At 41.2% G+C, this 22,701-nt stretch overlaps 1 protein-coding gene across 1 annotated transcript in view; it reads left to right on the forward strand.

The window, feature by feature from the left end:
• Positions 1–1,861: 1,861 nt before the first annotated feature.
• Positions 1,862–22,701, forward strand: part of cast (calpastatin) — a 40,637-nt gene continuing 19,797 nt past the window's right edge. Inside the window, exons 1-3 of the mRNA XM_008280540.1 lie at positions 1,862–2,117; positions 2,774–2,863; positions 22,458–22,526. Of these exons, the coding sequence (XP_008278762.1) occupies positions 2,088–2,117; positions 2,774–2,863; positions 22,458–22,526 (189 nt within the window). The 5' untranslated portion in view covers positions 1,862–2,087. The remainder of the gene's footprint in view (positions 2,118–2,773; positions 2,864–22,457; positions 22,527–22,701) is intronic.

Consider the following 22,701-nt stretch of genomic DNA (forward strand, 5'->3'; position numbering starts at 1 on the left):
AGCAAAAAGATTACTCTAAAACACTTGCTGCAGGAAGCACTTTATTCAGATGCGAACTGAATAACCGCGGCTCCTCTTTAATTATTAAATTCAGGGATACTTGTGATTACTTTTAAATCTCTCTATGGACTTTTAATCCCCGACTCTGCACATAGATCTCTTAGATTTGAGAATTAATTACTGTTAAATTCCTCGGTCCAGCTTAAAACAAAGAGGGATCCTGCTTTTACTGTTTTAGCTTGTGGCCCACCCTCCCCTTTACTGTCAGAACAAGTCACACAGGTCCTCAATTCAGAGAACTTTTAAAAACTCAACTCTGTAGATGAGTATTTGTAAAATATTTTGCGGCCTATCTAACATTATATTACTGCCTACTTCTAAAAAAAAAAGAAAAAAAAAGCATCAGCTTATTTTAATGTTTTCTTGTTGCTTTTTAAACACTTTGTAAAGCATTTTGTAACTCCAGTTTTGAAAGTGGCTATAGAAATCCAGTTTATTATTATTATTATTATTTAAAGTAAAGTAATAAAAAGTCCATATAAATAGTTTAACTGTATCATTAACATCTCCAACACAACGTCTTATCATCTTTTCTGATTTGTTTGCATCATTTCCAGCCAAGAGAAATCTTTTGGTCAGTTAAAAATTCACTGTAAATCCACATTTGGCATGGATGTGAATGATCTGGGGCTTAACTGTGTTGACTCAGACAGTCCCAGTTTAATCCATCAGAGAGCAGCATTGTGCTTCTGAAACAAACCACCTCACTGAGAGGGAAAAAGCAGCAGTGAGTCAACTCTTCCTCTAGCTTGGGGCGGGTCCCATCAGGAAATAAATAGACAGTAAAAGTGTTGCATATATGCTTCAAGTACGTAGATACTTTAATGTAACCAAATCTAACCTAATCACTCAGTATATTCAAGTGATATGGAGCTTTTTTTTTTTTTTTTTTCCCACACTGATCAATCCTTCCTCTTCCAGTTGAGACGATCAAACTTGTGTCAAACGTGTACTTAAGTGACCTACAGCCACAGTAAACATCACACGTCTGATAATGAACATGATCTTACATGCTGCAGATCCATCCTAAACACATTCACATACGCACCCTCTCAAGTATTTTTATGCCAACTACTTTGATCATTCATCGCACGCGAAAGTTTTCTCAGCGGGAGGGGCAACTTAATTAAACCCAACAAGACGATCAGCTTGCAGATTTCCGAAAGAAAGAAGACCGAGTGCGCAAAGGGAGCTTAAAAAGTTCGCGTTGTAAAGATGCCACAAAGGAAGAAAAGCCGTGGTCACAAAACCTCAAAAGAGGCAACTGGGGTAAGTTTGTTTCTTTTCTTGGTTTGCATAACAGGGGGAAATGGATCGCACAATTTGGAGATCGTGCGTAAAAATGCCATTTTACGCACAGCAAGATGCAGATTTGGCAACTGAGAAAATACGATTGGATTAGATGAGATGTGATTCACTTTCTTGTGTGTGTTCATGTATTTTCTGTACATAATTGAGAGCACATGTTTCACGAATGTTTGCAGGGATGGCCGCACTGACTGGACGTATTTGTATCCAACGTGTAATTAGTTCTAATCTGCTGCAGAGAGTCGCAACGAGTTGTTGATTTAGTTCAGCATCAATCAATACGATTCGTTGCCAGTGGCTGAAAAGCTCTCTGCGGTCGTGCGTAATGAAGTTGTCATGTTCGCTTCTGACCATTCAGCTGGAAGGTGTCACAATAGCAGATTAGCATAAGATCCTTCTTTGGAAATAAATGTGTGCGTGTGTGTTTGTGTGTGTGTGGGTACGCGCGCACTGATGGGCATGAGGCGGTGGTTGGTTAAACTTGATTATTTCTGAATTATGCGGAAGAGCCCAAGATCTCGCTCGAAAACTGACTTATGGGCTTTCTCAGCGAGTCAGAACAATGACTGTACAGCACAGACAGAGTGTGTGATGCTGATAATCTAAATTGTGCGGGGAGTGGCACACTGTCTGGGACGACGTGACAGAAAAAAAAAGAGATCTTGCCAGTGCAGGGTTGAACCGTTTTCCACGCCACCGTTTTCGCCTCCTGCTCCCTCATGGCGTATGCAAAATTCTGGGAAATTACTGTGAGTACATCTGCAATTTTCCGACTCCCCTCCTTTCTTTCTTCTGTTTTATCCTCTGGCTATACGCTGTAATAACTCCTAGATTGGCACCTGTGTAGACGCTGCAGTCATTCTTTTATTTTAGAAAACCAGCACAACAAGTTTGAAACTGTTAACAGTTGTGCTGGATGCTCTTTAAAACTTGGCATAGCCTTGATAAGATAAGGCTGGAATGAATGTAAATGAATGTAAGAGCTCTACTCTTAGTTTGTCACACACTGTGTTTATATATGAGGGCGTGTGACTGTTCATACTGAGGGAGGCTGCAGCTTTGGATTAATCCCAGTTGCAGTGTCTGATATCTTGCTACTGCTCCTCAATTCAAATAAATAATCATCACTAAATATCATTTTGACCCGAGCATGTTTTCCTTTTATCAAGTTAAATTTGGAGCATTGCAGTTTCACCAAAAAAATGCTAACAAGCAAGAATAGTAACAAATTGATAAGACTTGTACATGCAAGGTTATTCGTGAACAATCCACCAACACAATAGGCTGAAATGACTGCATCCTGTACAGAAGTTCCATTGAATTTACTGCCAAACACTCTTTCAGTCCTCAAAGCCTCTGTATCTTACAATAACAAGCTGGTGTGTGTGTGTGTGTGTGTTTGTAGTACGGAAAAGGCACCTCTTGCGACCATGAAGTCCAACATGGTAGCAGGTCTTCAGCCTACTCTTCTACTAGATGGTCCTACAATGACAAGGTACTGACTTCACCTCCTCTCCTCCTGCTGCCGCCTCACTGTTACACTGAGTCATTGTGCAAGTACAATCTTGCAGGATGCATTGAAACAAAAAGTTGGTTTGTGATTTTCTGTTTGCATACAAGCTAATTCTACCAACTACTGAATGTTATATACAGAAATATATAGCTGCAACATTATTTTTAAAGAATTTCTTCCAATCAATCATAACCTTCTGCGGTGGTCATGAGAATATTTAAACCCAAAAACGGAGCCACATAAGTACAGAAATGTGTGTTGTAATATATTTACGTTACTGTAGGGGAGAGCATGTTAGTGATGGACTGCAGTATGGATGTAGTCCAGCACTAAACGTTTGTGTTTGTCTCCCTCTGCTGAATGCAGTCCTGCTTGTGTCCACTAATACGGATTCCTCAAATGAGAGCTGCTTGTTTATAAACCTGCAGCCTGAGAAAGGTGTTTGTGATCACTTTGTTGAAGAGGAAAGGCAATAAATCTGCACGGTTGATGCTCAGAATGCCAAACTGACCGTTTTGTTTTGACTCATTTTTTACTGCAATATAATTATAAGAAATACAATTTATTTATTTATAATTTTTTTTGCAAAAAGAGACAATTACATTTCTTTGTTTCACAAAATATGAAAAAGAAAAAAAAACTGGAGTCAATATGTACATTTGTATCACAGTTAGACGGATATTTTACTCCTTAGATCTTGCAGTGCAGTTTTTCTGCAGTTCAGCAGAAAAGTGCCGAGTTTTTGTAGCTGAGTCACTAATTATATCATTGTTGTGCTGAGGAGTGCAATTTTCTTTCTTTTTTCTTTCTTTTTTTTTTTTTTTAATAAAATGTATTTATTGCAAACATAACATCTTTGCACAGTTTCAGAGTAAAATGTGAAGAGTAAAAACTATTTTAAGCTTCGACTTGTCAGTCTAGCTGCATGTCACGGATGAGCAGTTGAAGGACTGTTGGAAAGTTAATTATCTGATAATTCTTTCTGTTTTCACAGTTTCAGACTCTTTACAACCAGGTCGTTCTTGACAATGAGAACCAGTTCTCAACTAACCTACCTGGCAAACTAAAGGTTAACTAAACAAAAATAATAATAATAATTTCTGTCTCGTATATGTGTATCTCTGTGTTTAATGCTGCTATCAACAATGTGAATTTCTCCACTGTGAGATAAATAAAGGCATATCTTATCTTATCTTATAAATAAAGCCCACCGGTTTACAAAACCTGCTGCCAAATATCAAAACACCTGTGGTTCAGGTAATTTAGAGTGACTGTCATTACACTTTTTTAAAACTCTGCATTCATCGTTAACTTTACAAACAACTTTACAGGATTATTTTCACCACAGCTCTGAGGTGAGCTGTAAAGTTTACTTTTTAATGTAAAAGTCTACAGTTTTGTATCTGCAAACTGCTCTTTATTTGTTCATCTATCATCTATTTCACGTCCAGCAGGTTGGTGTAGGTGATGTAGTGTTTGAGGTGGTGATGGGCAGAGTTTGTAGACATCTGCAGTGGAGCGTAGAGAGTGAAGTAAAGCATGGGTCTAAATATAAAGGTGAGCACAAGTTTAGCAGGGGAGTCCAGTTACATATACGCTGCATAGTCCTATGCATACTCTGTTACACAAACAGGTTGATGACCACATCTAGGATGTCCTCATTCATTTACACTGATTATATTAAATATGTTGAGCGTATCACTATCAGTTGTTCCTTACAACGTGATCATTTCAGCACAGGTGAAAAAACAAAACCGTATTCGCTGCACTGCCACCTGGCACACAAGTGATAAACGTTCACATACCTCTTTGGGAGGTTACCGAACAAGACCTCTGGTTTCCCATGGTGCACCAGCTAGTTTTACAGGCTCGATCAGATGGAGCTTCACACAGCCAAAGGTGTGTCTGTCTGACTAGGAGTATGACATGCTGTGAGTTATGTGGAAAAGCCTGTGCGTGCATGAGCTTTCCCATTTAGCATTAGTAAACGTACATAGCAGCGATTGCACTGTATGTGGTTTGTTTGTGTTTTTTAGGCTGTCAGGTGTAAAAAAACACAATGGATAAAAAAAGACAGACTTGTGTGACTTCATTCCATTTCTGTGTGAACATACTGGCTGATTAGCTGAGACAGCAGAGGTTTTAAAGTCTGACACTGTCGCCCTCTAAGGAGAGAGAAACGAAGCACTGTTCCCTGTGTGGTCCGTATGCCCATTTCCCCTGTATTATCATGATCAGTGTTGTTATTATTACTATTTGGGTGCTTACATCCTTTGCAGATCACTAATGCTGCTATGTGGTCAGTTTTAGCTGAGAGGCTGAAATCTGGCTGCTGTTTTTATTTCTTTGGCCGATATTTGTTTGCATTTTGGTAAAGTGGTACATTTAAGAAATACAAAGTAGCTTTAGTCCTTGTTTCTAATTTACCACCCATTGATGCACTAACAATTGTCAAACTCCTACGGACCAATACCTAAAAACACAAGTTATAAGTTTAGTTCTTCCTCTTTTCTATGACTTTTAAGTGGATTTTAGGGGCAATTATTCATCCTAATCAAATCATAATGTCTATGAGGATATCTTTGGCTTGCTTAAGACACAGAGAAGTATTATTTATGGACCAAATGCAGCCATCGGGCCCTATCGTATCACAACTGCATCCTTGAGCATTCTAAATAAACCAAATCAGTCCTTTTGGAGCGGGCCACCATAGAGTTTAAAAACTACTGAGTACAACTGGAATCCATAAATTGAAATTTTCCGTATTTTTTTCTATTTAATTTAATTTAATTGCAATATATAGTCATCCATTCCAGCTGTAACTCATTTGTGTTTTTTTGTCTTTAATCCTGTAAAAAAAAAAACAAACAAACAAAAAAAAACAAATCCAGCCATAGTTTGTCAGTGTTCTCTTGAGTGTACTATGCACCTCACATTTCAGTTTCAAATCGAAGCACATATCCCTCAAAACCTTTTTTATATGCTCCAGGGACAGTTCACGTGCACGTCTAACTTCAGTGACCAGTCAGACTGTGTGACTGCACAAACAGGAGTTACGTGACGGCCAGGTTTATTCATTAGTCATAAAGTTAGTGCATTCGCTAATTTGCTGAGGTGTGCAATTAAAAAACCTGCAAGGGACAGGCTCGGCAGTCAGACTGATTCCATCACAGTGACTCACTCAAAGGTTGTATTGTCTGCAGGCCCCACCCAAGAACTGCCCAAAGGGGCGCATAGGTGAAGTGCAGAGATATGGCTGGGATTGTACTTTGCACTGTCTTTAAATGACATGAAAGCAAAAACAATGGCTTTCGGATATACCTGACTTTAATTTTCATGTGCTGTTTCATACAGCAGAAACTAATCCCTTCATCCCAGTTTTGTACTTAGATAGATATGTTGTTTAAATAAAGTAAAACATCTGTTACACAAAAAGGTATCACTGGAGCCAACACCCATGTGTTCTTCAGGAGACCTATTAGTCATGCGTTCACTGAAACACTCCCTACATTTCTGTTTGTTAAGTGCATTTTGTTCATTGTTGTAAAGATTCCTCTGATACACAGAATTGTCCACTTCCAGCAAAATAGGTTTTCTTTGGCTCAAACAGAAATAACCAGGGTGTAATCAGTATTAGTTCCTGTTATTATCTTTAGGAGCTTATGTTCCTGCAATAGAGAACACGATTGGAAGTTTTGCAGCTCAACCCTGTTTGCCTTGGAAGATTGTTGACACAGATATAAAGCTGAAGTCAAGCCCCTCCCTTTATTCTCATAGGTAATTTGGCAGCAAGGGTAGTTGCACAAGCTGTGTGTACATATGTTTGTGTGTGTGTCTCTATGGTGTGTGTGCTCCAAAATGCAGGTGTGTCCCTGTTGATAAGATATAGGCTCAGATTAAACCAGGGGTGCTTCATGTGTCCCATAAATACAGTTTTACACATCCGGCCATCCAACCATGCATGCATGTATGTATTTTTACGCATGTGAGCCCTCGTGTGAGTTGAAGCCGTATCTGTTTCTCTGGGAAGCAGCTCAGATGTGGCATCAGGTGGGTGTCAGTCCACGGTCAGCTCACTTCCCTTTATAGCCCAGAGAGTTACTGCTCGGCCTCTTGTGACTTCCACATCTGATCCGTACCCTTCTCCAGTCCCTGACCACGCCTCCCCCTTCAGTCCCTCCGCCCTCCCCCTTCCTCTCCTCTCCCTCTCCCGGTTCCCTTCCCCGCCTGCTGGAAACATGCTGCAAGCCGACAGACAGGGCAGAGGCTGACAGGAAAACACACACATACACGCACACTCTCGGAGGCACATTCAGCCAACATGGGCCAGATACTGAGCTGGATCCGAGGCCCGCGGGACGCCCCGACCCTGCAGGATGTGGCTGTGGAGGAGCAGGTGTGTGCAAAAACGTGTTAATGTCTATGTGTGTGTGTGTGTGTGTGTGTGTGTGTGTGTGTGTGTGTGTGGCATGCTATGTGCTAAATCCCAAAGTTTCCACGTGTGTTTTGCTTTGTGGAAATAGCGTGCAAATGTAAAAGTACATTTGAAATCGTTGTTTTAGTGCTCCTAGTCCAGCTTGTACTGCATGTCTAACTTATAGGGGAAACACATGAGCAGGAAAACTGTCTTGGCTCCAATCCAAGTTGAACCTCTCTCTCTCTCTCTCTTTCTATCTACTGGAATGTGTGAGGCTCCGGTCAGCCTTTGCGAGTTCAGTGTGTGTTTTCTGTGGTGAGATATTAAACCAAGGCTGGAACAAGGCCTGCAGTGTCTGCTACGAGTTGCTACAAGTATCAATCCACAGGGAAAACTGGTAGATACCAACCAGTAATGACTGTCCTGAAGGCTGTCGGTGTGTGCGTTCATGCTGAGAGCAACTTCATTTTAGTTATACAACAAGTCACATGAAGCTTTCTGTGGCATTTTATAGCAGATGGATTTTTTCTCTTCCACACCCCGAACAGGAACTCTTCAGTGATAATCCACATTAACAGATGGAGCAATTTGAAAGGGTGTAGCTGCAATAAGCTTCGTGTGCTTTTTGTTTTCTCCATAATATAACACTCCATGTGCTGTTGATTGTATCCTGCAGCTTTTGCGTCATTATCTCTCGTTACTTTTTCACACGTCGGCCAGAGAATGTGATTGCGTGGTGCTGTGTGACAGGTCTGCAGTGCCTGTCGTGATGTCATTACTTTGTTATCAGGGCTGTGGTAATGTGCTCTGACTCACTTTATATGCTAAAGGTTAAAGAACAAGGAGGAGGATTGCACACATTTTTGGGTGGGAGGGTCTGTGTTGCGTCAACGGCTAACTTTTCCCAGTTCTGGGTCGCAGCAGTCTGCCTCTCCTGCAGCTCCCACCCGTCTGGGGCTATTATCAGAGGACTGACGGGAAATGGCCACTGGGAAAATAAATCTTGCTTACACATAGGACCAAAACAACAAAGTCTTAAAGTGACAAAATGACCAAAACAAATGCCAAGCACACTTCCTCACCCTTAAACAAACACATCCATTACGACCTGAGCGGATGCTGTTTGAATTAATCTTGACATTTGGCCCATATATTTGCATGGTGTGATACAGTTGAGAGCTTTTTCAACACTGCAGTGGATTTATGATTTACATTGTTTACCACAGTATTATCAAGAAAGAACAATCTTTTGAATTCTGTGTTGGAGTCCTGTTTGCTTTGGACGTTCCAAATCTTCCATCAAGTGGCTATAATCTGTATTTTCTGTACTGCCAAAACAATGGCATACAGCAGTATCAAATTTACATTGAACAGTCCCTTTAATCTGCAGCTCGGCCTTCTTTGTTTACCTGTCCGGCCCACTGCTGTACTGTTCTGGTTCCCTCTCACATCATTGTTCCTGACTGCAGGAGGCAGCTGTAGTTTTCAGGAAAAAGCTTTAATAACTGCATCATACACTTCCTGCCCAGCAAAAAACAGCAAGCAGACAAAAATAGAGATTGTGCTGCCACAGAAACAGATATTTCCCCTCAAGAGTTGGTGGAGACCAAAAACTGAGCAAAAGAGACTAAATAATGGGCTGATAAATGTCAGGTTAGTGTTTTGTTTTCAACTTGTTGTTGCTGTGGCCAGAAAAAGAAATGCTTTTTGAAGGTTTAAGTGGGCTTTTTCCTGTCCATGAACAAAAGTTATGTTAGATTACATTCATACTCACTGACGTACGTAGTGTTTCTTCTACGGGTCTACCAAATCTGTTGAATATGTTGTCCTCTGAGTAACATAATGTCTGAATCCAACATTGTTTACATCCATTAGCACAAGCTTGCAGTCTTCTTCTGAAGTTCTCACTAGCTGTTGATAAGTTAGTGTGACTCTATTGGTAGCAGCGACATGTATGATTCACGTGTATCCTCATGCATGTGCTTGAGATAAACTAGAATAGAATTATCAGTAATGCAGAATGACCTGCATTGCTGTAATATTATTATTGATATTATTGGCTTAAGTGGCATTTTTATTGCCGTAGCTGACTGAGATTAAACTGATTTTACCAGCATTGTTGGGTAGTCACAGGATTTATTGAATAATACGTATCATTCCAGACAATTTAGTGGTATAAAAAGAACAGTATTCATCTCTAAATTTTACTAAAATGCTGTATTTAATAAGGTTTACAGTGTCTCTCTTGTAAAGCACAATGAAGGACTGGAGTACATGTAGTCTGCAATCTCTACCAAATAAGACTCGCTGACTCAAATCAGAGTCTGATGCCAGGGAAGCACACGCTGTCAGGAAATGATGAATCAAAACTTGAATTTCTCTCTCTGATGTTCTGAAACAAGTCACTGCAGTCCAGCTGGTTTGTTTAACAAGTGTCTGTGTCATGTGTCGTTTACTGACATGAGGTCATGCAGTATCTGGAAACTGAAGTTCAGATGTCATAAACAGCTATTTTATCTCTGCCTGCTAGTTGAAGCCACTTATGGGAAAAGGCTGTTAAAAGAAAATTGAAAATCGAATGCTTTTAAAGGCGTAAACCAGGAGCGAATCGATGTTACTGATGAGATGCTTCAGCATACAGAGCACAGTGCTAAAGCTTCGGGCTGTTTGAGCTTGTTCGTTGTGTACTTGTGACCGTAAATTCACTGACATTTCTGTTGACACATACTCTACCCTGCACAGCTAAATATTGTCCTTCCATTTCCTGTCAAATGTGTTATTGAATGCTGCTGTTTATCCCGTCGGTAGGCTGTGTGTCATTTCCCAGCACTCATAGACTTGCACTGTCAGATTTCTCACTTCGCTGTCAGTTTGGCTCGAGCTCGACTGCAGAGCCGAACGTTGCTAAGAGGCTTTTTTTTGCTATGTCAGTTACATAAAAGCAACTCTGGGAAGGGTTCCAGGCCTTTGGGCTCACCTGAAAAAGTGATGTGATGCAGCAAACTCCTATTGTACATTTGTTTTCCTGTCTGTTTACATCTGCCATGCTTGAGGAAAAGCTTGTGCTTGTGGCCCCATGATGTTTGTCCTGGCAAGTAGGGAGAAGCAATGAGGACCCAGCAGCCTCACGCTTACTGGAAATGGTAATGTGATAGAATGATTGATATTCTCGATATTGCTCCTCATAAACACATGAAAGTGGAAAGCCAAGGTTGGTGATGACATATTAGCAAGCATGTGATTATTGCCTATTATTATTTTTAACCTAGTGACAAGTCCTGACTGTATCTTGATCTTCTTGTGCTTTATGTACTTTATTCTGTCATGTGACCAACAGCTTGAGAGTGTTTACTCTGTTGTGTAAATGTGCACATATCTAGCATATACTATCGCTGGGTGCTGTAAATAGGCAGGGCATTTTCATGTGTGTGTTTCTGGTGCGTGGGTTAACAAACCAGGCTAAAAAGCACAGTGCTAAATTTAGAAATGGTACGTGGACATGCAGCAGAGCAAAGGACAGAGTGGGTGGCAGTGATGCAATTGATGGAACCAGCAGAGAGGAGTTCACGGTGGCCTCTGTTTCTATTTGTGCCCGTCAGGGTCATTGTTCTACAATCATGTGTTTAATATTAATATCCAGACTTTTAATAAATGCTAACCCTCATATTTCAGATTTAAAAGGGTTTTGCCCGCTCTGGAATACACCACACTGTAGGTTAGTTGGCTAAACCTGAGACCCCATAGAATAATATTGTAAAAAATGTCAGTTATTGTGCCATTTAGAGCAATTTTTTACGTGTCTTTCAATTTTTGCACCTCAAAATACTGCAAAGATGGTTCATTTTACCATAACTTAAGAACTTCTGGTTTTAGCCCTGTTCTAAATGGAAGTTTCATTGTCTGTAGCTTTAAATGCAGCTGAAGAAGACTCTCCCTGTGTCTGTAACTGATAACTCAGAGCAAAACAGTTGACCACATGGTAGCCGACACAGGTGTGAATGAGTGTGTTCAACCAGAGATTTCTGTCGTGTCTCACTCTCTCTGAGCAATCATTTCACATGGAAATGTCACTGAATTCCTTGCACAGCTATTTTTGACCTCATGAGAAAGGTGAGTTTGTCAGACACTGTTGTGGTTATTAAATCAGCATTTTTGCAGTGCAGAGCAACAGCTTGGAAATGGCTCTGAAGTGACTGCTGGTTAACATGTAGTCCTAATCAGTTACCGTTCACTCGCTGTTTTATATTTGTTCTGTTTTCTGACAACAGAAACAGAAAAATATTATAATGAGAACAAGTCTCGTGAGAATTTCGTGAGAAAAATGCTGTATTAAAATGAAGTTTACGTGACCGCAGGGGGCAGGAAAGAAGGCTGAATCACATTATGTTGAAACACAGCAGGTGACATGAAAACACAGTAACCCACCAGCTGTCCCTCAGCTTTACATTTACCAAAGAGCTCTGACCTGTGAACATTCGATCAGAGTGAAAGGTAATGTTAGTCACATTAGTAGCAGAACACACTAAGGATTTTCCTTTCATTACTATCAAAAATAAAAAATAATCCACTTGGTCTTCACTTCCTCAGATGCTGGGAATGCATGATGACTCTTGCGTTTACTCTTGCAGTCAACAGCAGAACGTTTGGTGAGCTTTGCTCGCGGCTGAGACATTTTAAGAGTTTCCAGAAGCAGCTGTAGAAAATAAATAAACCTGGTGAACTGTGAGGCAGCAACTCATTCGGAGTGGATCACCTCAGACCCTGCAGGCAGTGAAGGGGCAGAATTATAAAGATTTTTAGCGTGATGACGATTGCTTTTTTGGTTTCCTCTTAGAAAATGGACAAAGTTCTTACTGGCTTGTAAAGCTGGTAGACCACCAAGTTGAGGGGTGGGTAGAGAAAGGGCAGGAGTGGGTTTGTTCATATTCTCACAGATTTTATTTCACACCTCCAAGCCTTTAAGCCAATAAAAAATATGAATTTTTACCATATGGGCCATTTAAGATGCATTATCATGGAATGATATGGTACCTTTTAAAACTTGTATTGTTTATAATGAAGAAAGTTTCAGGCCTAGAGAATCTACACATCACAGAGAGCAAATACCAGCTGTTTAAATCCATGGCCTAATGCACAGGTGAGCCTAATTACAGCAGAGGCAAACAAACCTCAGCTGAAGATGATGTGGATCTAAGTCTGAAACTGGATCTGAGGTTTCCTAAAATGACGATCAACTGGAAGCTTTGTATTGAAGGTATTTCCTGCCACAAACGACCTTTTCTTGTTTTGGCCTTAACAAGTCGGTGTATTGTTGTTAAATGTTATCGTGGCTATTTTGTGGGTTTATAGTTTCCTAGAAGTTCCTAAAAGCAGCCGTAGCATTGATTTAAAGTCCTGTTTGTGGGAACCTGATGTTTCTTGGCAACTGCTGAACTTGTTTTAGCTCTTTGTAAACTATGAGACTTGGGGGGAAAAAAAGTTGTGAGTTTGTTACAAGGTACAATCTTTCCTGCTTGGTTTTTGGTGATGGGTGGAGAGTGCACATTAAATTGTCAGAGCTTTTTTTTCAAGTAAAAATAGCTGGAGCAGTAGTTGATGTGAACTATATGACTGAACATAAAGTATTTATTTATTTACTGACTAGATTCACAGTGTCTTTTTCCACTTGTCCTTAAGCTATGCTGTGATCTAGATCTGACTTCATCATGTGTTCTATTTATATATTTTCATATTTATCGATTTTGTCTGCTTGACATGGTGCTGGTCAGAAGTATAGTGTTTTTCAAAGTTAGTTTGCTGAAAACCAGTTGCTTGTTGCTGCTGGAAAGACTTTTGGTGACAAATTTAAGACTCAACTTTACACTAAAGCCAAAACAGTGAGCTAGAAGAGGCTAAAAACCTCTGCAGAGCTGTCACGTTTTGGTGTTTTACCCCTTTCACAGCATACTTTGATGAACTGTGGTAAACATCTTCTTAAAGTCGACGCAGGTTTAATCCTCGTTCTCGAGTTTTGTCTGGTTGATCAAGTTTTCCAGGTTGCTCTTGGTTGTTTCTGCACAGTTAGTTCAATACTCGAAGCTGTCTTTTTCATTTGCATGATGTTAAAGTACATATTCCTTTTGACAGCCACTGTTAACAATCAAACTAGACATGATTCACGCTCTTTTTATAACCGACTGAACTTTTTGGCAAAACGCTTATCTACCAGTTCCACCTCTCTGTATATTTCCTATTTGCCAGACTGATCTCTTGCCAGTAAAAGTACACAACATCACTCTTACCCAAAAGGGTTATTTTAAGAAATATGACACCATACAGCCTCCCACTAAGTTTGCCTGTGAACTCCTAGAAACAGAAGCAAAGTTTCAGGCAGGAAACCTCCCGTTTCCAGCATCACGGCTCTGATTGGTTAATCCCTCTGCCTGGGGTGTGTCTGCTGTAGCCATTAGTTGTCAACAAAGATAAGTGTTGCCAGGGGTTACCGAGTAAAGCATTTGGATCCAGTATAAGCATGTTTTCTCTCAGACACATGCATGCACTCCTTCGCACTGACGCATAAACACTCACCGAGTCAAAGGCAGGACAGGCCTTTGTTGTGTTTGTGAAGGAGTCAGTCGGGGCAAAGCTGTAAAAAGAGATTTATACTTGAAAGGTCCCATAGCAGACAGAATATTTTTGCCAAGGAGATACCAGAGATTGTGCAACAAGTTCTGTCTGCTTGTTCTTTTAAAGATATTTATAGGATTTGGTCGGAGAATTTCAGTCAGAAGGCAGATATTTGCTCTTGAAGGGTACAGACACATGAATACTGCACCCATTACTGAGCTGTATTTATGTGCCTTCACTGTGGTAAGCCTGTTTCTTCATCATCAGCTTGCTTTGGCTGATGTTTAAGCATGTCTATTCATGTCAGAGAGACTCCCAAAAAGGTTCTACAAAGCAGCAAGAATTTCAGTTTATGGAACATAGAAGGGAAAGTGTGCCTGCCTGCTTTCAAATTTTCTGGAAATTTTATGCCAAGTCTGCTAAATGCAGAGCTTTCGGCTTTGTGTGAGCTCACCACGCAGTGCAGCATAACAGTGCAGAGACCAAACAAACAGGACACACACATGTCTGAGCCTTGTGTCCATTCAGCATAAAACAACAGGCTGATACACAAGCTGACAGACGGAATAAGTGCCGCACACACGAGCACAATCCTCCTCTCATTTTCATTGGAGTGCTTTGAGTATTTTTAGCCACAAGGGGGTGCTGCTGTCCAAAGCCCTCCTGTGTTCACATGTTTCCATGTTTTGTGGTTTGGTGAGCTCTATCTGTGAAACACTTCAAGTTGTCTGGATTAACTTGAGCACACGTTGAACCATCAGCTGAATCTGTGTCTGCGTGTGCAGCGACAGGAAACGTTGCCATGTTTTTCTAAAATTCTTACGTAACATCTGGCTGCTGTCCAGAGGCCGTGTTTCCTGCCCGTTCCTTTGTCCAGGTTCCACTCTGAAGGCCAAAGAGAGCACGTCTCAGCAAGCATTGATGACCCCCTAGCTGATGTTCACCTTCCTTACAACTCACTTAAAGTTTTCCTTCTTTCTGCCTGTGTTTGGGTGTGGTTTGGACTACATGTGATGTGACCCCCTCCTCCCTCTCTTCTTTTCTTTCCACACACACTCTGTCTTTGTTGCTCTAGTGGCTCTGCAGTCTAGATTCCTAAGCAGTGAGTCGATCAGACACACCCAGCCTTGTGCCAAACAACGCTGCTGCAGCGAATACACTTCTGAGTCCTCTCCGTTTCGCCCTTCTGCGCTTAACTCGTAGGCCTTATCAAGCTGCGACATCCTCACGTCACAAAAGCTGCTGCGACCAAGCCCAAAGTTTCCCTCAAGCTGGTTTATTTGGCTTTGCGGGTGAGCAGTGGGTGGGTCTCTGTGTGTCTGACTGTCCAATCTGACTGAGCCTGCTCTGCTGCCTTCTGGATGAGGAGGTGGAGTCCGAGCAGCTCAGGCTTGCTTGTGTTGGTTCCAAGAGGCGGAGCAGCGAGTTTTTCACCTCTGGGTGTGTGTGTGTTCCTGCGTGTGTGTTTATGTGTGTGTGCTTGACAGACAGCGTGAACCAAAGTGCTTCCAAAGAGGGGGTCTAAGGTGAACCAGCCTGAGAGAGAGAGAGAACAGCTTGGTGGTAAAAAGAGCAGTATACATAGAGGATACACACTCACAATCAAACCTATGGTACGTATTTGGATGGTGTTTTGTCTTTGATGCTTGTGTCTGCGTGGATAGGCTTCCTGTTTGACTGATACCTGTCAAATCACCGGGGCGGCCGTCGTCTGACAGAATAGTTTTTCCAGATCAGAGGTTTGGCAGCTCGTCGCTCATATGATGGCATTCATCACAGATTCTTTGTGTTGCGGTGATGAAGTTTGCTGGCGTGTCAAATTGACGGAAAGTTGGCGAAGGACTACAGATTATTGTGTCACTGTAATTGTTTCTTTTATAGACCTCAAGAGCAGTTGTTGCCACAGTAACAACAAAATAATCAGTAAACACTCATCTGTGTATGTATACGTGGGGATACTGCACTTAGGCTGTATTGTTGTTTTTGCATATGTCATTAGGGTCTGACTCTTTAAGCTGTTTTAAACACAATCTTAACACACTTCTGTTGGTGTGAAAAGGTGACACAATGCAGCTGATAGAAGCTTCTGTTTGTATAATTGAGAGCATGTTAGGCTGCAAAACGGAATGGTTGTCTTCCTCCTGGCTCTCGCTGATGTGACGATGACGTGCATCAACACTAATAACCTTTTACAGCAGGTTTAAGTGATGGCATCACTCCTGAGTTTATCCTCACCGATTGCTCATGAAGTCTTCCCTCCAGCAATAATAGTCATCCTCATGCAGCTCCGTGCTGAAACCAAAACGCTTTGCTACGCGGCTTCCTTTTCCACGTTCTTTTCCTGTTACACAAACTGCAGCTTTTATCATTTCCACCTCTGAGCCGAGGTGCTCCCCATTATCGCTACTGACCATTTAGAGAAGTTGCCAGTGCTATTTTAAAGCAGCAGCAGCTAGCTGAGAAGCCGTTTCCAGCCATATTCGCATGTGCGTGTTTGTGGTCTGTCGGGTGGGGCGCAGCATTAGTCATCAGTTTTCATTGCAGGACCAAGCTACTGCTTTAATCGCCGTTGTTGTGTAAAGCCTGGATATATATACCGGATTGATTCTTTACTTTTGACTGAAAAACATGTCATGCAGAGAGCAGTCCTGATGTTTGGTGTATGTGGAGTCACCAAGAACTTGCAAAACAGGACAAGAGATGGCACACCTCAAGCGCATACGGTTTCCTGCCGAGGTTAAAGTGAAAGAATGGCAGTTTGAGTCGGTTTTAGATGGCACGATGCCATCTGCACTGCTTATCTACATTGCTTTACTGCAGTGTCATTGCTTTTCCAAGTCATTTGACAGAAACACTCCAGATCTAAAATCCCGAGTCTATTTTGGCTGCAGTCACTTGACCTACACACAGCAGTGTCCTTCCTGCAAAAAGCATGATGTTGATATCAGTGTTGTCCTCTCTGGTTACTGTCAGGGCAGCTAAACCTCTGTGGTTTTATCTATGTGCATGTCCAGTGTGTTTTTGCATGTGTGTGTCATGTGTTTTGTCACAGGAGACATGATCAAACATCAAACTAAGTTCCCTACAGCAGAGCAGTTTTGGTTTGTAGAGGTTTTGTGTCACAGGACTGAAACAACTGATGCTTCACTGGGTCTGTATGAGCCCTTGAACAGACAGTGCCTCCATTTTTTTTTTAACAAAATTGAACGACAGCATGCTGTATGTCATGGCATATGTGCATACATGCTTGAGTCTGTCTGTATTCCAGTGTGTGCTGTGGGTACTGTTGAGTTTCAGTAAACAGTTGCACTGATTCAGAGTTGACTGTGTGCGACTGACGGCTTTAATATGTCCCTTACAAAACAGATACACGGCAACTATCGGCCTCTGTTCCAAGACAGTTTCTACCAGGTACAGCTGCATGAAACTCCTACCGTTTATTTTGCCTGCGTACAGGAATGTACAGAATAACAGGGACACCTCACAATCCACAGAAAGGACTTCTTCATCATAATAAAAATGTAAACATAATAATTGTATGAGCTGCAGGGGTTTCATAGCGGATACATTTCAATTTAAGGAGGTCCTGTTAGCTCTGTACACCCTCAGTATGGCTGCTGTTGGTGCTTGTTGAGAAAACGCCTATACATGATTAAAGTCAGAAGCTACTTCAAGCAATCTTCATGAGCTAATGCCAAAGTTAGGATTCCAGTTTGACAGCACAGCATTAAGCCTCATTGTAGACACGGCTGGTTATCAGCCTCATCTTTTTTTATGGTAGGTTTTCAAAAGTTGTCGGATTTATTGTGTATTTGTTTTGTTATCTAATTTTTCCCTATTTAAGCCAAAAATATTGCTTATTTTAGACAGTACTTGATTGAGGTAAAGTATTTGTAGTTGTGTATAGACGTCATTTAGGATTTTATTGGTTGAGGACTTTGGATTATTTTGTTAAAAGCAAACAGGAGTTTATATGGAAACATTTGATGTAAATTCAGGTATTAAAAAAGTACTGTTTTGTCATCTATACTCACTTATTATGGCACCAGCATTGTGAATATTAAACTAATGATTAGCCTTTGTTTGTTTTACAGCTTGAATGCTAAAGAAACCATTATTTTTGTTGATTATGTGAAGTATTTGACTATGAAGCATATTACTGGATACTAGGATACCTTCCAATAGCTGTACAACCAGGATCCACTCTTTAATTCTCCCTGAGATCACATCGTCTTTGTAAAGCATACCACAATTGAGCTGGTTTAGGTAAAAGGAGCAGTCAGAGTGGCATCATGCACTAAAAGCAGCAGTGTGTGTCTGTTGTCTGTGAGAAGCTGCTGTGCAGGGATCTTGAGGAATGCAGGAATGCAGCTGTTTGGAGCCACAGCAGACAGAAAGCTTTGGAGGACTTTGGGTGGGTCTTAGGTGAGCACACAGAGTTTAGCCAGGTGACAGACCTCTGCGTTAGCTTTTAAAGCACATCTGTAACACCAGGAGAACTTAAAGCAGTAAGTACTTTGCTTAAACAGTTTCATGTTGCTGCTTTGAGCTGAAGTTGGTGTTTCTGGTTCTTTTTGAATAGCTAATTGACTCCTTCCTGTAGTGAGTCATGCAGTCTTTTTTTAATCTTCATAGCCTGTAAATTTTAACCCTTTTTCAACATTTAAGGAACAGATGTTTCAGTGTTTTACATGTACATTATATGTGAAGAGAAAAGACCCTTGTGCTTTAACTCACAGGGACATTAGTGATCGCTTTTACAATCATTTGATACTGACATCGTGAGTCATTGCAAATATATTGACGTATTGAGCTATAGTCATCTCCTTGTCTGTTAAAGTGCATTGTTTTCCCAAATGAATTGAAATAGGCGGGCTGTTTTTGTTTGCTCGCTGAAAAAAGTATCTAGGTGGTTTGTTCTATGTGCTGCCTAACCTGTATTTGTTAATTGGCATCTGTCAGTCGTGGCAGACTTGTGCAACGCTTACTGATGTCAAGACTGAACCTCAAGGGGCGGTCATGTTGTTTGTGTTGGTTTCCAAGCATGTTTTTAAAGTAGAACGCCTCCTGAGGTAAATGCAAATGCTCACGCATGGAAATGTATGCAGTATTGTCCTGACTTGTTGTAGAAATGCACAATGGACTGAATGTGTCTGATGGGTCAGAAGCTGAAAAGCTGTGGTACCGATCAAGGTGTTCCTGTAAGTCATCAAATCCTCTTGATCAACTTTCTTTAATTTCAACTTAGCCATTTATTATACCGGGAGGATTCCACATTTAGTGAGGATGTGGTCGTAGAGAGCTTTAGGTTTCCCATAATGTGCATTTCTGTAAAGGAAAGTTTCAGGCAAGTGATAATGATGTCATTCAGTTGGTCAGTGAGACATGATTTGTTTTTTTTCTGATGACACGTCTGATATTATGTTGTAGACAAGAAGAGGAAGCCAATACCACAGCAACCTCAATATTTTCAGTCAAATATAATTTAAAGCCGTGTTTCAGCGTTTCCTTAAATTAGGTCAGTGTTAAACCAAAGGGTGGATACCAAACCGCAGCACTACTTGATTAGTGTGTAGAAAGTTTTGTCAGCATACAATGAACATGTTGATGCTGGCTTAATATGTTAGCCAGCATTTTGTAAAAAACAAAACAAACAAAAAAAACCACCTACTTTGATCTATTTGTATTTCAATGTTGGTCTTTTGAAAATTTGCCAATTCCCAACATTGCCCTCACAATATTACAATGAAAATATCTAGCAGATTTCTTTATCAAATGCAGAATAACCCTGACCATATCATGCTATACCAGCATATAGTACAGCTGTTCTGTTTTTTTTTGGCTATAAAGTTGTTGTTTTTTGTGGTAACTTGGCAACATTCAGTATTTACAGCAGCAACAGGAGCAGCATGACTTCCCCTGTGGCAAAGGCATGCCCTGAATGCTTGTGACCTTATTTCTTCCTCTGTGCCTCTTCTTCCTTATTCTCTATCTGAACAATATCATGTTGACTACTTCCAACAGTCAGTCAGCTAGTATTAAAAATGTTTTGAGGAAAAAAAACGTATGCCAGGAGAGAAAAGGTAATATTGAAGAGGTAGGTCTTAGTTGGACAAATATTAAAACTGGTTTGACTTTAGGCTTTTTCTTTAGTTTTGTTCTTACTTTGAGTGAGAATTTCCCCAACATATTGAAGGTTTGAAGAAAAGTTCCTAACAGCTGCCTTGTGGTTGCAACAGAGCGAGAGCAAACACTGTACGTGATTCACAAGTTCTAACAGAGGTTGTGACCTTATTGGTGTTAAATGTTACAGCAGCATGTGAAGCAATCACTGACTGTGCTGAGGTGCTATCATTTCTAAATCAGAGTTCAGAGTGGTGCAATTTGCGATGTTTTCTGACTCAACTGCTCCTCCTTTCCGTCGTTCATCCCTCTTGTTTCCCTTCACCGGCTGCAGTCATTCACAGCCTGGTTTTAAAACCTGAGGCTAAGCTGGCTTGACAGTCTGACTCACTCAGAGGCTTACAGGTGCTTTTGAAGTGAGACAGTGATGGTGGATGTGGATTTTTGTCACCGCTGGGACTCTCGGCGTCTTTCAAGAACACTTTCAAATTCCAAGCAGGTGTAAAAACCATCATCCGTGTCTGTACGTTTGTCAATTACAGCATGTTCTCCAGCGCAGTGATTCACAGGCTGTGTTTTTTATGGAGGCAAACCTATGAACTTGTTTTATTACTTTGAACAAAAACAATAATGTTCACCAACAGGCTGGGTTAGGTCTGACTGAAATGATACACCACTGTACAATACACTGGGCTAGATGTGACACTAACATCAGGGGTGGAGGCGCTCTTCTCTTTATTCTCACCACTTAAAGAGCTGGGCCGGGCTCTGCTGCGTGTTGTGCTCCACCTGCATACCGCTAAAACAGGGAGGTGTGTGCGTGGTTGCTCACGAAAAGCAGTTTATTTTGTACACTGTTGGTATGCTTCTGTAACACCTTAAAATAAAAACAACCCTGGGTGCCGCTATGGCTCACCTGGTTAACTGGCGTCCCATTTACAGGGGCTATAGTCCCCGATGTGGAGGTCGTGAGTTCGAATCCCGCTCATGGCCCTTTTCCCCAGGTCATTCTTCTCTCTCGCTACTGCGCTATCAAATAAAGGCAAAATTGCCAAAAAAATAAATAAAAAGATCCCTACATTCTTCAGCTTTTACAGGTTGTTTTAATTGGCTGATAGGAAGGGAAGCACTGAATGTTTACATTTTCTTCAAGTTATTCAAAATTGTGAAGATTGTTGCACAGTTTTTCGAGCCAAGAGCTTCATTATGAGCCTGCAAATTTGAAAACTGTAGTATGAATCCTTAGCAAGCTGTATGGGTTGCTGAGCTAATGTTACTGCTTTCTATCTGCTTGAGTTGGCACAAACGGGCAGAGCTGGATGACCTTTTGACATGCGGGAATGATGTATTTTCTTCAGAATGTAGTCATGCTGTACGGATTAGTTTTACCCCCGGCTGAGGTCTGGTCACATAGTGAGTCAGTCCACTCCCAAATGTTGCACAGCTGACCTGATCGCATTCCAATCCCGGTGTGTTCTGCCTGCAGTTATACCCTGCATTAATGCAGACTTTCTTTAATACATGTTAATGCCAGGGATCAACTGAGTAACACTGTAAGACATTCCTTTCCAGTGTATGTAAACTTTTGCTCAGAACTGTTTATTTTAGATAATAATTGAACATTATTGCAGGCACCAGAACAGTCCACCAGCTGACGTATGCAAAACTAAAATAGGGGGGGGAATCAGTTTGCTTTTATTAACACACAAAAGTTCTGATTTGTCATTCTTACACCTTTAAAAGCCAGTTTTCTACAAGCTAATGTAACAGAACTTGTTCAGGTTATCTTAGGAGAGCTTATCAAGAGGAAAGCGAAGATAAAGATTACAACACAGTGAAAGTGGCACAACTTGATTAATAGTTGCCGTGTGAGGAAATGCACTTCAACACGGATATCCCTGTTGTGTATGTGTGAGCGTGGAAGCATCCAAGTCCTCAGCCATGTCAGTCAAAGACCGACTGCTCTCTGGGTTCCTTTGAGGATGAGTGTGCATCATCTCTGATTTCACCCCGTGTGACCTCAGCGGAAGAGTCGTTTGTTAATTGTACATTCGATGTTACGGTTATTAGTTGCTGAGGTGACCACAGACTGCAATAATACTGAGTCTTCCTGCTCTGTGCTGTCAGACAACAGTCACGCCCTTCAGTCTGGTTTGAATCAACAACCTCTGCATGTTTGTGAGCATATTGCAGCAGTACATGTTACCTCTCTGTCTCAGTCTTAAAAATTCAAATCTGAAGCTGTGGTTGTAAACATCTCTGCATAGCCTCAGCTCCAACCAGGAATGAGCTTTATGGAATGTTGTGTTTTCCACAAGTGTTGCTCTTGTGAAATCGAGTTGTTGCTGTGTGGAGATCTTAAAGTGATTACGATGGTTTCTTGTTTTCACTGCACATGTGTGACTTCTCCTCGTCTCTTTCTCTCTGCAGTCGCAGCCTAGCCAGGCAACACCCAAACCGGCAGCTCAGGTCTCTACTGGGAAACCTGCAGAATTTGAGGTATAAAACATTCCTCTTTAATGCCTTGTAACCTCCTCTGTTCCTCCCTCTCTCTCTAATGAAACTCATTTGTTTACTTCCTACGTCTAGCTGACCCCTGACTGCCCTTATTATCGGATCCGTGTGTAGCATTGTTACTTTCTTTCCTGTCTTAGAACCGTGGTGTGTTTTAAAA

Source organism: Stegastes partitus, unplaced genomic scaffold (assembly GCF_000690725.1).
Source record: "Stegastes partitus isolate 25-593 unplaced genomic scaffold, Stegastes_partitus-1.0.2 Scaffold197, whole genome shotgun sequence".
NCBI lineage: Eukaryota > Metazoa > Chordata > Actinopteri > Pomacentridae > Stegastes > Stegastes partitus.